Source organism: Triticum aestivum, chromosome 7A (assembly GCF_018294505.1).
Source record: "Triticum aestivum cultivar Chinese Spring chromosome 7A, IWGSC CS RefSeq v2.1, whole genome shotgun sequence".
NCBI lineage: Eukaryota > Viridiplantae > Streptophyta > Magnoliopsida > Poales > Poaceae > Triticum > Triticum aestivum.
In genome coordinates, this window is record NC_057812.1 from 13908315 (window position 1) to 13923905 (window position 15591).

The following is a 15591-nucleotide window of genomic DNA, read 5'->3' on the forward strand; positions in this document are numbered from 1 at the left end:
AGGTGCAGCAGCGGCGGAGGCGGCCCGTTGGGGTGCCCCGCCTGGAACGGCGGCAGCGGTGGCCCGCCCATTGCAGGCGCGCCCTGGGACGGCCACGGCAGCGTGGGGTGGCCGTAGACGGCGATAGTCGCAGCCAGCGGAGGTGCGGGCGGCCCGGCCAGGTACAGATGGATGCCCTGGACGGCCGTCACGAGATCCCACAAGATGCTGGTGGCTTCTTCTGGCATGAAAACGGCGGTTGTCGGCGCAGCGGAGGTGACCGGGGCCGGCGGCGTGGGGGAACCGGCGGTGGTGACAGTGACCGGGGCCGGCGGCGGTGGGGAACCAGCGGTGGTCAGCGGTACGGTGGTGATGATTGGCAGCGGCAGCGTTGGCGTTGACGAAGACATGATCGGGCCCGAGTCTCTGGATACCAAATTGGTAGAAACTAGGGTTCTACCCGGTCTAGGGCGTAGCCTGTAAGGGAAGGAGGGAGGAGGTCGGAAGAGATTTCGCGGCGGCTGGCGGCTGGGCGCCGTCCTTGCGGCTGGTGCGACGGCGGCGAACGCAAAAGGCGGCTAGGGTTTAGGTCTCCCGGCTCCCTAAGGGAAGCCGAGCAAATATTGATTGCTTCTTGCTTGATTAGATTGATACATCTCCTCTTCTTATATAGAGAGGTTTACTTGACTCCTAAGCAAACGATCCTAATACGAAAAGATAATTGGGCTAAGCCCCTAATTAAGATACCTGGGCCATAACCCACTGGGCTAAGCCCCTATGCCGGTCATAACAATGGACTACGTAAGGAGCAAAATGAGTGAATATACATCCTAAAATATGTCTATAACTCTATATACATCCGTATGTAGTCCGTATTGAAATCTCTAAAAAGACTTATATTTAGAAACGGAGGGAGTAGATGAAATGGAAGCAGGGCTGAACGAGCGCGGGGGACAGCTTTTGGACATGGAAGGGTTCAGAATTTCAGATTGCTGAAAAGCAATTCGACACCACAAATAAGATTTATTTATTATTTTGCAATTCTGATTGCTGCAATTATGGACACTCTAGTAGGCTTGGATTGCTGAATGTGTATTACTGCATAAGGTGCAGAGGATAAAAGTGGTTAGCGAAGAAGGAAAAGACGAGGTGCTGGTGGCCGTGTTAGGTGGTTCTGCATCAGGGTATTATATTGTTATGCACAAGTTGTTTTTCGTAAGGAGCAATGGTGTCATATGTGCTTATTTAATTTCAGTACGGATGGTGATGTCTAAACAGACAGATGCAGAGGGGAGAGGTAGTTAGATCTGCCCTGATGCAGGCTGCAGATGCAGGGAAGGGGTATTGAGATTATTACCTCTCTTTGCTAACAGTTTTGAAGAGCACATATGTTGTTGTCCAAGAGGTAGCTGCAGATTGGTAGCCATCATGGAGCGAGAGATCGTAGAAGCTGATGAATCACCTGAGCACGAGCAGGCGCGGATAGAATTAGTGGGGAGAGCAATCGGTGATCAGCCCCCCACACCCTTCCCCACAGGTAGCAATACTACGATCCAAATACTACCAGAGGTGACAACTTAGCTGTTCTTTTTTCTTTCCTTATCACATCGGAGCAACCTGCATTACCACCCGAAAGTACAAGAGGTGAGCTTAGATCTGTAGCGAAGCCAGCATAGGGCGGTTGTCGCCAGAGTTGACGACGGTTTTGGTGCCGCCATATTGGTTAAGTAATGATTAATATGCTGCTGAACTGTGCTGTTCAATTTCGAGTTTTGTTCATGTCGCTCAATTTGGTTTCTTCAACAAAGCATAAATGACTCAACGTAGCTCGAGAACCCCCTTTTCTTTGTACGTGCAAAGTTTCATGAAGATGAACGAAATACTTTGTGTCCTGAGCAACAGATCAAAACCCAGCCCTTAAAAACATAATTTTTGAAGCACATGTCACGGAACTTGTTCTTTCCTCATGAAAATTTGGGTATACACCTATACATGACCTTTTTTTCTGGAGAAACATATACATGTCCATCGGAAATTTACCTTTTGCGCTTTGCCGTAAGATTATCGTTCCGGTTCATTTGACGCGAGGACCAGGGAAAGTTCCCCTTGTTCCTTTGTTTAGCGAGATCGAGAAGCGGTGGGCGGCTTACGGCGGGAGCAGCAGATCTGACGATGGAGATTGCCGCGGCCCGCGGGGGTGGCTTGTCCACCGCGCATGGGTTGTGGTGACAGAGTTGCTCAAGTGCGCCGGAGGATTCAATCTCACCTGACCTGATGCAGTGAATATACATCCTAAAATATGTCTATAACTCTATATACATCCGTATGTAGTCCGTATTGAAATCTCTAAAAAGACTTATATTTAGAAACGGAGGGAGTAGATGAAATGGAAGCAGGGCTGAACGAGCGCGGGGGACAACTTTTGGACATGGAAGGGTTCAGAATTTCAGATTGCTGAAAAGCAATTCGACACCACAAATAAGATTTATTTATTATTTTGCAATTCTGATTGCTGCAATTATGGACACTCTAGTAGGCTTGGATTGCTGAATGTGTATTACTGCATAAGGTGCAGAGGATAAAAGTGGTTAGCGAAGAAGGAAAAGACGAGGTGCTGGTGGCCGTGTTAGGTGGTTCTGCATCAGGGTATTATATTGTTATGCACAAGTTGTCTTTCGTAAGGAGCAATGGTGTCATATGTGCTTATTTAATTTCAGTACGGATGGTGATGTCTAAACAGACAGATGCAGAGGGGAGGGGTAGTTAGATCTGCCCTGATGCAGGCTGCAGATGCAGGGAAGGGGTATTGAGATTATTACCTCTCTTTGCTAACAGTTTTGAAGAGCACATATGTTGTTGTCCAAGAGGTAGCTGCAGATTGGTAGCCATCATGGAGCGAGAGATCGTAGAAGCTGATGAATCACCTGAGCACGAGCAGGCGCGGATAGAATTAGTGGGGAGAGCAATCGGTGATCAGCCCCCCACACCCTTCCCCACAGGTAACAATACTACGATCCAAATACTACCAGAGGTGACAACTTAGCTGTTCTTTTTTCTTTCCTTATCACATCGGAGCAACCTGCATTACCACCCGAAAGTACAAGAGGTGAGCTTAGATCTGTAGCGAAGCCAGCATAGGGCGGTTGTCGCCAGAGTTGACGACGGTTTTGGTGCCGCCATATTGGTTAAGTAATGATTAATATGCTGCTGAACTGTGCTGTTCAATTTCGAGTTTTGTTCATGTCGCTCAATTTGGTTTCTTCAACAAAGCATAAATGACTCAACGTAGCTCGAGAACCCCCTTTTCTTTGTACGTGCAAAGTTTCATGAAGATGAACGAAATACTTTGTGTCCTGAGCAACAGATCAAAACCCAGCCCTTAAAAACATAATTTTTGAAGCACATGTCACGGAACTTGTTCTTTCCTCATGAAAATTTGGGTATACACCTATACATGACCTTTTTTTCTGGAGAAACATATACATGTCCATCGGAAATTTACCTTTTGCGCTTTGCCGTAAGATTATCGTTCCGGTTCATTTGACGCGAGGACCAGGGAAAGTTCCCCTTGTTCCTTCGTTTAGCGAGATCGAGAAGCGGTGGGCGGCTTACGGCGGGAGCAGCAGATCTGACGATGGAGATTGCCGCGGCCCGCGGGGGTGGCTTGTCCACCGCGCATGGGTTGTGGTGACAGAGTTGCTCAAGTGCGCCGGAGGATTCAATCTCACCTGACCTGATGCAGTGAATATACATCCTAAAATATGTCTATAACTCTATATACATCCGTATGTAGTCCGTATTGAAATCTCTAAAAAGACTTATATTTAGAAACGGAGGGAGTAGATGAAATGGAAGCAGGGCTGAACGAGCGCGGGGGACAGCTTTTGGACATGGAAGGGTTCAGAATTTCAGATTGCTGAAAAGCAATTCGACACCACAAATAAGATTTATTTATTATTTTGCAATTCTGATTGCTGCAATTATGGACACTCTAGTAGGCTTGGATTGCTGAATGTGTATTACTGCATAAGGTGCAGAGGATAAAAAGTGGTTAGCGAAGAAGGAAAAGACGAGGTGCTGGTGGCCGTGTTAGGTGGTTCTGCATCAGGGTATTATATTGTTATGCACAAGTTGTCTTTCGTAAGGAGCAATGGTGTCATATGTGCTTATTTAATTTCAGTACGGATGGTGATGTCTAAACAGACAGATGCAGAGGGGAGGGGTAGTTAGATCTGCCCTGATGCAGGCTGCAGATGCAGGGAAGGGGTATTGAGATTATTACCTCTCTTTGCTAACAGTTTTGAAGAGCACATATGTTGTTGTCCAAGAGGTAGCTGCAGATTGGTAGCCATCATGGAGCGAGAGATCGTAGAAGCTGATGAATCACCTGAGCACGAGCAGGCGCGGATAGAATTAGTGGGGAGAGCAATCGGTGATCAGCCCCCCACACCCTTCCCCACAGGTAACAATACTACGATCCAAATACTACCAGAGGTGACAACTTAGCTGTTCTTTTTTCTTTCCTTATCACATCGGAGCAACCTGCATTACCACCCGAAAGTACAAGAGGTGAGCTTAGATCTGTAGCGAAGCCAGCATAGGGCGGTTGTCGCCAGAGTTGACGACGGTTTTGGTGCCGCCATATTGGTTAAGTAATGATTAATATGCTGCTGAACTGTGCTGTTCAATTTCGAGTTTTGTTCATGTCGCTCAATTTGGTTTCTTCAACAAAGCATAAATGACTCAACGTAGCTCGAGAACCCCCTTTTCTTTGTACGTGCAAAGTTTCATGAAGATGAACGAAATACTTTGTGTCCTGAGCAACAGATCAAAACCCAGCCCTTAAAAACATAATTTTTGAAGCACATGTCACGGAACTTGTTCTTTCCTCATGAAAATTTGGGTATACACCTATACATGACCTTTTTTTCTGGAGAAACATATACATGTCCATCGGAAATTTACCTTTTGCGCTTTGCCGTAAGATTATCGTTCCGGTTCATTTGACGCGAGGACCAGGGAAAGTTCCCCTTGTTCCTTCGTTTAGCGAGATCGAGAAGTGGTGGGCGGCTTACGGCGGGAGCAGCAGATCTGACGATGGAGATTGCCGCGGCCCGCGGGGGTGGCTTGTCCACCGCGCATGGGTTGTGGTGACAGAGTTGCTCAAGTGCGCCGGAGGATTCAATCTCACCTGACCTGATGCAGTGAATATACATCCTAAAATATGTCTATAACTCTATATACATCCGTATGTAGTCCGTATTGAAATCTCTAAAAAGACTTATATTTAGAAACGGAGGGAGTAGATGAAATGGAAGCAGGGCTGAACGAGCGCGGGGGACAGCTTTTGGACATGGAAGGGTTCAGAATTTCAGATTGCTGAAAAGCAATTCGACACCACAAATAAGATTTATTTATTATTTTGCAATTCTGATTGCTGCAATTATGGACACTCTAGTAGGCTTGGATTGCTGAATGTGTATTACTGCATAAGGTGCAGAGGATAAAAAGTGGTTAGCGAAGAAGGAAAAGACGAGGTGCTGGTGGCCGTGTTAGGTGGTTCTGCATCAGGGTATTATATTGTTATGCACAAGTTGTCTTTCGTAAGGAGCAATGGTGTCATATGTGCTTATTTAATTTCAGTACGGATGGTGATGTCTAAACAGACAGATGCAGAGGGGAGGGGTAGTTAGATCTGCCCTGATGCAGGCTGCAGATGCAGGGAAGGGGTATTGAGATTATTACCTCTCTTTGCTAACAGTTTTGAAGAGCACATATGTTGTTGTCCAAGAGGTAGCTGCAGATTGGTAGCCATCATGGAGCGAGAGATCGTAGAAGCTGATGAATCACCTGAGCACGAGCAGGCGCGGATAGAATTAGTGGGGAGAGCAATCGGTGATCAGCCCCCCACACCCTTCCCCACAGGTAACAATACTACGATCCAAATACTACCAGAGGTGACAACTTAGCTGTTCTTTTTTCTTTCCTTATCACATCGGAGCAACCTGCATTACCACCCGAAAGTACAAGAGGTGAGCTTAGATCTGTAGCGAAGCCAGCATAGGGCGGTTGTCGCCAGAGTTGACGACGGTTTTGGTGCCGCCATATTGGTTAAGTAATGATTAATATGCTGCTGAACTGTGCTGTTCAATTTCGAGTTTTGTTCATGTCGCTCAATTTGGTTTCTTCAACAAAGCATAAATGACTCAACGTAGCTCGAGAACCCCCTTTTCTTTGTACGTGCAAAGTTTCATGAAGATGAACGAAATACTTTGTGTCCTGAGCAACAGATCAAAACCCAGCCCTTAAAAACATAATTTTTGAAGCACATGTCACGGAACTTGTTCTTTCCTCATGAAAATTTGGGTATACACCTATACATGACCTTTTTTTCTGGAGAAACATATACATGTCCATCGGAAATTTACCTTTTGCGCTTTGCCGTAAGATTATCGTTCCGGTTCATTTGACGCGAGGACCAGGGAAAGTTCCCCTTGTTCCTTCGTTTAGCGAGATCGAGAAGCGGTGGGCGGCTTACGGCGGGAGCAGCAGATCTGACGATGGAGATTGCCGCGGCCCGCGGGGGTGGCTTGTCCACCGCGCATGGGTTGTGGTGACAGAGTTGCTCAAGTGCGCCGGAGGATTCAATCTCACCTGACCTGATGCAGTTCCCCGCCATGAAGTGAGGATTCAATCTGGCATCTTTTCAAGGGTTCTAGTTGATGCATCTTCTTTTTCTTGAATTACAGCCAGGTGCTGAGCTATCATTATTAGCTGTTCTACTTCCCAGACAAACAAGTAAATAAAATTGAATATATATTTTATTTTAATATAAAAGCTACAGTAGGGGATTACCCTGTTCATCAGAAAAAAGAAAGGGAAAATGAGATTGCTTCATGTAAAACAAGGGTAGCATGAAGTTACTGAAATTGTTAGTGGAAATATGAGCGTTACATTGTGGTATGATAAATAAATTAGTTGCAAAGGCTTATACAGGGTAGATGTGCACACATAGCAGCATCTGTTGATTAATTGTACTCCGTACTTCTGTTTATGTGTGTCTGTGTTTAGATGTTTCAGCGCGAGATAAAGGCAGAGGCATACTTAGAGAAACAGAGGGGCCGATCAGTGCTTCGCTGGGCACCATGAGACCACTCATTGGGAAGCTGGACATGCTGCTGCTAGCTCCTCCTCGGGGATGTTCCTCCAAGAAGGTCATGGACATGATGCGCCTCCTCAGAGATGACGTTGAAAAAATAAACTCCTGCCTCAGTGAACTGTCAGAGGTGGAGGACCCTCCCCTGACAGCCAAGTGTTGGATGAATGAGGCGCGCAACCTGTCTTACGGCATGGAGGATTACATCAACAGCTTATTATTCGTGCAGCCTGAAGATCCCTCCAAGCTTGTTGCCAGCAACATCAAGACGACCAGATCACTCCGCAAATCATCCAGTAATGTCAAGGCTCCCAAGAATCAGCTTATTATAGCAGAAACGCTATCAGAATTCAGGATGTATATCCAGGAGGCGATTGAACGGCACCAGAGGCACAATCTCCAAACGTGCAGCACCTTGAGGCATAGGTTTGTGTCCCCTGGCCCTATGCTCCTTCCAACGCCATATGAAGAGACTGCCGATGTAGTAATCGATGGACGGATGAACGAATTCATCAACTCACTGGCTAACGATGGGGACCAGCAGCTCAAGGTGCTATCTGTTCTCGGACCTGCATGCCTCGGTAAAACTACACTTGCTAGAGTGTTGTACAGTAGACTTGGAAAGCAATACCATTGTCGAGTTTTCGTTCGGGTCTCCAAGAAACCTGATATGAAGAGAATTTTCCGTGAGATGCTGTCGCAGCTCCAGCGTCAGCATTCCCTACAAGATTGTAAGGAGATTGACCTCATTGACAATATCAAGACATATTTGCAAAACAAAAGGTAGTATGTACTGTTTTTCTTCATACAAAATCAACTAAGACTTGCCTGCTCTCTAAACACTGATATCAGTTAATTATTGTCATGCAGGTATTTAATTATTGTTGATGATGTATGGGCTACATCAGTATGGGATATTATTAATCATGCTTTTCCAAAGGGTAATCATGGCAGCAGAATAATAACAACTACACAGATCGAAGACGTTGCATTAACATGTTGCTGTTATCAGTCAGAGTATGTTTTTGAGATGAAACACCTAGATGATGATCACTCTAGAAAACTTTTCTTTAACAGACTTTTTGGCTCTGAAAGTGATTGTCCTGAGCAGTTCAAAGAGATTCTAAATGAAATTATTGAAATATGTGATGGTTTGCCGCTAGCCATAATCAGCATAGCTAGTCTTTTAGCAAGCCAGCCTGTCATATCAATTGATCTATTGAAGTATATCCATCAGACATTAATATCTTGTTTCTCAGCATCAGAAAGAATGAGACAAGCACTGAACCTGGGCTTCAATAATCTTCCTCATTATTTGAAGACATGCTTGTTGTATCTTATTATGTATCCAGAGGGCTACACATTCTACAATGATGATTTTGTGAAGCAATGGATGGCTGAAAGTTTTATCCATAGAACGGAAGGGCAAGACATGGTGAAAGTTGCACAGAGCTATCTCGATCAACTTATTGCCAGAGGATTCATCCAGCCTATACGCATCAACTACAACAATGAGGTGGTGTCCTGTGCAATTCATGACATGGTACATGATCTTATTGCACACAAATCTGCAGAAGAGAATTTTATTGTGGCAATAGACTACACTCAAAAGAGTGTGTCACTTTCTCATAAGGTTCGTCGACTATCTCTCCTCTTTGGCACTGCAAGATATGCCAAGACACCAGCAAACATCACAAAGTCCCAAGTTCGGTCACTTGCTTATTTTGGATTATTGGAGTGTATGCCTTGTATTAAAGAGTTCAAACTTCTTCGTATTCTAAACCTTCAAATATCTGGTAATGCTGGCAAAGATAACCCTGTAGACCTCACAGGGGTTCTAAAACTGCTTCAACTGAGATATTTGAAGATTGGGTGTGGTATCTGTATAAAACTGCCAGCCGATGGGCTACAATGTTTGGAAACACTGGACATTACAAATGCAATAGTCCTTGATAAAGAATGTGGTATCCATCTCCCACGGTTGTTGCACCTCAGTCTTCCTTTTGGTACCAGTCTGCTGGATTGGATTTGCTTTCGCAAGGGCACTGGCAGGCTGAACTACCTGGAGGATATTCATCTTACCAGTCATTTTACAGCTGCATATGATCTGCAGAGATACATGGAAGCTCTGAGTCCTTTAATCGGAGGACATGGCAACCTGAGGACTGTAGTATTGGCTCATGGCTCAACGGTAAAAAATACTGTGGTTCGTGGAGCTCCAGTAGTAATCACTTCTTTGGATGACTTGGCACCTCCACCCCTTCTCCAGAGATTTGAATTCTCGCTTCACAGAAGCTGCATATTCTCACGAATACCTCCATGGGTTAAAAAACACGAGAACCTAAGCATTTTGAAGATTGCAGTGAAGGAACTTCAGATGATTTGTGTTGGCATTCTCAGAGGATTGCCTGCCCTTACTGCTCTGTCGCTGTACGTGGAGACGGCGCCCGTTGACAAGATCATCCTTGACATGGTGGGGTTCTCAGTTCTCAAGTACTTCAAGTTGAGGTTCCTGACTGGTATAGCTTGGCTAAAATTTGAGGAGGATTCCATGCCTAATCTCTCGAAGCTCAAGCTAGTTTTCAATGCCATCCCCCAGATCGATGAATATGAACATGGTATTATCAGCATCGGCCATATGCCAGGCCTTAGAGATATCACTGTGAGATTTGGGGGTATTGCTGTTGGTTCTGAGTATGACTTAGTTATTAATCATCCACGCAATCCTATGATCAACAAGCAATCGACGGTTTATAGATCCTATAGTGACGAAAGTGGAAAGCAGAAACAACTGGCATATGAGATTCTGGAAGAAGAACGAGATGAGATTGTGGAGGCAGAAAGAGATGAGACTGTGGACAAAGAAAGAGCTGAATACTATAAGGAATTGAGTAGCCCAGCCGATCAAAGGTACTACCAACGTGTTCCTTGTAAAAACAAGGAAATATGCTCTCCTTTACTTCGACTTGGACTTTTCATTTAACCCGATTTTGTTCTTATGTTCTCACCCAGCTATTATCTGTTGTAATCAGGATTTCAAGATTGCCAGAGTCCTTTTCTGGGCTGCATGATCCAGGTACGTTCTTCTTTCAACTGGTGCTAAATTGCATTTTTAGAAAATTGAAGCCTTATTACCCTTAGCCTCTCGAACTACAATTCATATCAAACTGGTGCTAATAGAGATGTTGTGTGCTTTCAAGTTAATTACTTCGTCCACATGGTGAGATTTGGAAGCTCCTCAAGACAAACTAGGCAGCTCATCCTAATGGATAAAACTCTTGTCTGAAACTACCAATTCACAACTCTCAATCCCTCACCATGGTTTTAAATAGCGCACTATTGCTCCGCTACAGCACGCTATAGCATTTTGAAGAGGTCCTGCGTTGGGGGACTTTGGTCCAAACACATGAACATACATTTTAAATAACGCGCTATAGCATGCTTTATATAGTGTTTAGAAGAGGTTCGCGGTTCGCCGCTAAGAGGCATACCGCTATTTAAAACTATGCTCGTCTAAAAGCCTCTGCTTGTCCCCTTTGCTTTGCGAGCCCGGTCGTATGTCGGCACCCCAAATTGCTGCCACTTTGCTTCGTCGCCTGCCCTCACAAACTGCACTCAAGGCCCAATCTGACACCCCCCCCCCCCGCCCCCCCTCCCTTCTCGTGCTCCAACCGATCCTACCTCTAAAGCCCTAGTGGCGCCTCTCCCTAGGATAGGGCATTTCTGGCATGTCAAAAACCTCACCTCTAATGGTTTTACCACTCATCCGATGAAATGTGTATGTGATCCCCATTCCATCAGAGATAAGCAGCAATACCTCATGTTCCAGGACCATCTGTGGCGGTCACCATTTATTTACCCATCATAGATGCCTCTTTGGCAGTGAAAACCCTATTGTCATGTGAGAAAATATAGAACCCTAGTATTGCGTGTTGTATTGATTAGACCCTTGTGGGGGTATATATGGAGTAGAAAACTTGCAGGGCAAGAATCCTAGTACTTTGGATACAAGATAGACTCTAGAATTCTAGTATATATTTAAGTCGTGCATAGATGTATCCAAACATTCACCTCAGTCGTAGTTGGAATGAAGCGAACGTTTGCGACTGGATATGGGGAGACCCGGGCGTGCTCGGGCGCATTCGCGACGTCGGATTGACCGCGGGGATCCACGTGGAAACACTCAGAAACCCATCGGTCCGACAGACATCTCCTCCGATTTTGGATGAGGGCGGTGAGGACGCATTCATGATGCTCTGGGCGCCGCCCGTGGGCCTAAGTCTGGCCATCTAAGCCAGAAGACAACCTCCAACCCTAGCCGCATCCCATTTTCCTCCCCTCCATGCAACCACCAACCCATCCGCTTGCAGCTCTCCATCCGTAGCTGTGGCCAGATAGCGAATAACCACCTACTCTATGCTAACTCGGGAGCGCCGGCTGCATCTCCTAGAGCCGATCCATGCACACCGCATCGCTCGATTTGCAGCTAGCCTACCTCTGGACGCTCCGGAGCATGAGGAGTATGAAGAGGAAGAGGAGGAGCAGGTGCCGGACGCGGCGATGGAGTAGGAGGAAGAGGAGGAGCAGGTGCCGGATGCAGCGATGGAGGAGGAAGAGGAGGAGGTGGAGCAGGCACCAGACGCGATGATGAAGGCGGCGAAAGAAGAGGAGGAGGGTGAGGCGGAGCCGGCGCTTCGGATTGCCCAAGACGGAATCAGTATGGACAATGCACTGGGCGAGTTTGAGGCCTCCCAAGTGGAGGAGATGGCAGAGCAGCAAGTCATCCTAGACTCCATCCGCTCGGAGGAGGTGGAGGAAAACCGCCACTACATCCACGACCGATGGGATGAGGTGGATGCAGTCTTCGCGAACATGGAATCCGACGAGGAGCTAGAGCGGCCGCGGGAGATGGCCATTCACCAGGTGGCAGGTCCGTCCAGCACTCCCGGCATGGACGTCGTCTATATATCTCCAAAGGGGAGTAGACTAGGTTTATCTACGTTGTATTGTATTTATGTAGCTTTTCTGTTGCATGATCTAATATGGATTTGAGGAGTGAAATTTGAGGTATGTGATTGCAATGGACAAAAAATGAGTGCTGACCACACTTTCCTCAGACTTTTGGGGGACGGATTTTGTTAGGGTCGCTGGTAGATGCTCTAATTTATGTGCATGCATGCGTGTGGATGGCTGGAGACATAAAAATAAGAAGAGACAAAATAGTAGTACTGCCCACCAGTCCAATTTAGGTGCAGTTACGAAGATCGAATGATTATGCTTAGTTGATTAAAGAAGCTTAAGATCCATTAAATTGATGAATAAATATGTAGTTTGTTTGTAGGATTTTCTAGCCAGTACATGAGCTGAAAACATATACTCACTCTATCCCAAAATAAGTGTCTTAATATTATACTAATTTTAATATAAAATTGTATTAAACTTTAGACATTTATTTTGTGACGGAGGAAGTAGTAAACAGCCTATAGGATTCCTAACTACTATTTATTTTCTGAATTAACACATTATGTATGTACATTTTAATATAATAGTAATAGGCAAAGTGCGGAGGATGGTGTTAAGGGTTGCTCACAGCTCCGAAATCGGAGCTCGTCTCCGCGGCGAGAAGTGCAAGAGGAAGATTCTGTCAACTGTTTCCAAGCTGGATGGTATTTCGCTGACTCTCTTTTTTCATATCTATCCAACAATGCTAGGCCTATAAATAAAGAATTACAAATGTTTTATTTAACTTTTGAAAACTTTCTCCTTTTTGGTTTATAGGGCTCATCTAAAAAAATTCGTTTTTTGTTTTATAAGTCTTAATTCTAGTAGTGGTACTACTTACCATTACATGTTTGGTTTTGGAGGTGCATTAAATCACCCGATGTAAGCAGTATCAAAAGAAAACTCATCAATGTATGTAGAAGTTCATGAAAATTTAGTAATCATGCATGCATCCGTTGTAACTAATGCATGGGTAAATATAATTTTTTTAAGAAAAACAAGCATACTAATTAAGTACTTGTGCAAACTACGAAATTAATTTCACCACTCACCGTCTATCTTGGTTGGAGAGATTTTGAAATTGAGACTTGTAAACAAGAAAGGAGGGAGTATAACTCTCTCCCCCTATCGTGTCACCCTTAATTACTTTCGTACTTTTCTTTGGCAATTAAATGCATGTATCTCTGCAGGACTCGAGTCCATCGACATCCAGCACGACCAGGACTATGGCGGGTACAAGCTGACGGTGGTCGGCACCGTGGACCCGTTGCGAATCGTCAAGGTGCTGAAGAAGCGGGGCTTCGCAGCGCATGTCGTCGGCATCGAGAAGGGACGCAAAAAGCTGACCCCCCACTGCGGCTACGGCTACGGCTACTACGCGGGCATGCCAGCCGCAGCCGGAGGCCCGCCGCCGCCGCCATACAACGACGCGCCTGTGCACCAAGGATCATGCAACACCCAGTAGCCATCGATTCTGCATGGGCATGCCGAGTGTACCGCGCGCCGTTTGTCCTGCCGACTGCGCTGAGTACATATGTGGAGCAGTTTTGGTTCCGCGATGTGTGTTTTTTTAGAAAAGGAGGATGGCCCCGGTTTTTGCATCTGGGAGATGTATTCGGCTATTTTATTAATTATTCGTAAAGACCTTACAAAATAGTACAATACATCAATATGTCTGAATACGCTATCTTGGTAACAACTGTCGCTACTCTATACACTTGATGAAGGGGTGCATAAATGCTGAGCCGAATACTCAGACCTCTCACCTAAGTCAAGCCACATACAGGGTCCAGGGCACAAACCGGTCTGACGCACTCTCATGGATCGTCACCGCAGTCTTCCACTGATCCATCTTCAGAGCGGGTACTGATGCAACAGCCTTGCCAGGCCTGCCGTCGACGTCGCCACGGCGTCCTGCGTTCGTCCATCCAGACACATCCGTCTTCGAGATCCAGCAGCATCATGCCGCAAATACTCGTCGTCGTCAACACGGTAGATCCGACGCTGCTCCTCCTGCCAACCTCCACACCGTCGCCGCAACAACTATCACACAGAGCCCACCACCCACAGTACCTCTCTCCCGAACACCCAAAACCTCCCAAGACGGTGCCTCCATGGAGGACACGATGCGCAAGGCGCCGTCGCCGCCCAAACCTCCACGATGTGTGTTTAGTAGCTCATGCTCTGTTTTGTCATCGCCGTGGTTTGCATTTTCTACAGTTGATGATGATGACGGCGGCTACTTCCGGTTTGATGCTTCAGTACCAAACGACACATGGGCGGGTGTCCGCCTGAAATGCCAAACGATAATGAGGAGGACATGGTGTAGTGAACATATTGTGTTCTTCAATAGCTAGTTGGAGCCGTTGCCCCAGCCTCATGTGGCTGCAACGACTGAAGGTTGTATGGCGTCATGCCAGATCTTAAGAACAGGTTGTACGTTATAGCCACCTTCAACTAAGGCTTCTCTTCCTGGCACCTCCCAGTCTCATGGTAATATCCTTTTGTTTAATTTCCCTTTCTCTTTCTCGCGCTGCTTTTGTAAAGTAATTAATATCGACAACTCCGAAACATGGAGAGAACACTGTCGATAGGTGGTCATATAATGCTTTCCTTGTATAGTTTATGATGAGTATTTGTTTATCAGAGAAATGTGCTCAAATAACTCACGGAGCATGTATAGTGAGCGCACACTTGATAGGTGGTTATAAATGGGCATGGTTGGTGTAGGCATTTACGTCGTGACATGAATAGCTATATTACCTAGTAACACTATCACCGAGGCTCCCAAAATAAACACCTTCGAGATCACAACATACCACAACAATAGTCACAATCGCCCGGCTTGAGACACCAGCGTCCAGATTAATTTTTTGCACACCCAACTGGTGGTGTTTTCCTTTGTCTTCTCTTCGATGAGTAGGCGCTCCGGCAGCAGCTTGCTTGATCCACCTTAGGTTTATGCAATTCTTGTATTTTCAAGGCTGTATCAGGTCACAAAAGCATGAGGTGAAGGGGTCTCTGGTAGATGCCTTCATGAACTTGGACTCCTGTTGTCACGAGATCCTCGCAGATGAATTTGTCTCGAGCACATAAACAGCTTTTTTTAGGACATTGTGCATGTAAAATCGATCGACGGCCTTGTCTCATTAACTTGGGCCAGACCTAGCAGAAATTTTGTTGCCATTGGCTAGACAGAGCAAGCAGCAGTACTTCACCCAGATCGTCGCCTCGCCTACAGGGGCACCTTTCTGAGCCGACCCGTTAGCTCCGTTTTTAGGAACCTTCTATTCAGCTTTGGACAGTTCGGCGAAGCTGCGGTCGATTTTTTCTTCTTTGCTTTTTCTTCATTTTTGGTTTTATTTTTTACCTTTTTTGTTTTTTAGTTCATTGTTTTTCCTCTTTGGTTGATCGGTTTTATGGTTTTTTATGATTTCCTTTTTCCTTTTTTCTTT

The 15591-nt window shown here is 45.8% G+C and overlaps 1 protein-coding gene across 7 annotated transcripts; it reads left to right on the forward strand.

Annotated features, from left to right (window-relative positions):
* The first annotated feature begins 2546 nt into the window (after positions 1-2546).
* LOC123154120 (disease resistance protein RGA5) lies at positions 2547-13849 on the forward strand. 7 transcript variants are annotated; one of them, XM_044572915.1, is made up of 8 exons: positions 2547-4441; positions 5474-5551; positions 5623-5904; positions 7051-7918; positions 8006-10045; positions 10168-10211; positions 12685-12801; positions 13327-13849. In XM_044572915.1, the coding sequence occupies exons 3-8, from the start codon at positions 5796-5798 to the stop codon at positions 13599-13601; spliced, it is 3453 nt and encodes a 1150-aa protein (XP_044428850.1). In that variant the 5' UTR covers positions 2547-4441; positions 5474-5551; positions 5623-5795; the 3' UTR covers positions 13602-13849. The 7 variants fall into 7 exon arrangements, with proteins under 7 accessions (XP_044428850.1, XP_044428852.1, XP_044428849.1 ...); XM_044572917.1 differs by having other exon boundaries at positions 5480-5551; XM_044572914.1 differs by having other exon boundaries at positions 2547-2978; positions 4011-4088; positions 4160-5904.
* The last annotated feature ends 1742 nt before the right edge of the window (positions 13850-15591 follow it).

What these genes read in the sequence shown, in the direction of transcription:
- LOC123154120 (XM_044572915.1), top strand. Translation starts at nt 5,796, where the DNA reads ATGGAGCGAGAGATCGTAGAAGCTGATGAATCACCTGAGCACGAGCAG. An exon ending in ACATATTTGCAAAACAAAAG is followed by an intron (nt 7,919 to 8,005) that starts GTAGTATGTACT and finishes ATTGTCATGCAG; the next exon opens with GTATTTAATTATTGTTGATG. An exon ending in AGTAGCCCAGCCGATCAAAG is followed by an intron (nt 10,046 to 10,167) that starts GTACTACCAACG and finishes TGTTGTAATCAG; the next exon opens with GATTTCAAGATTGCCAGAGT.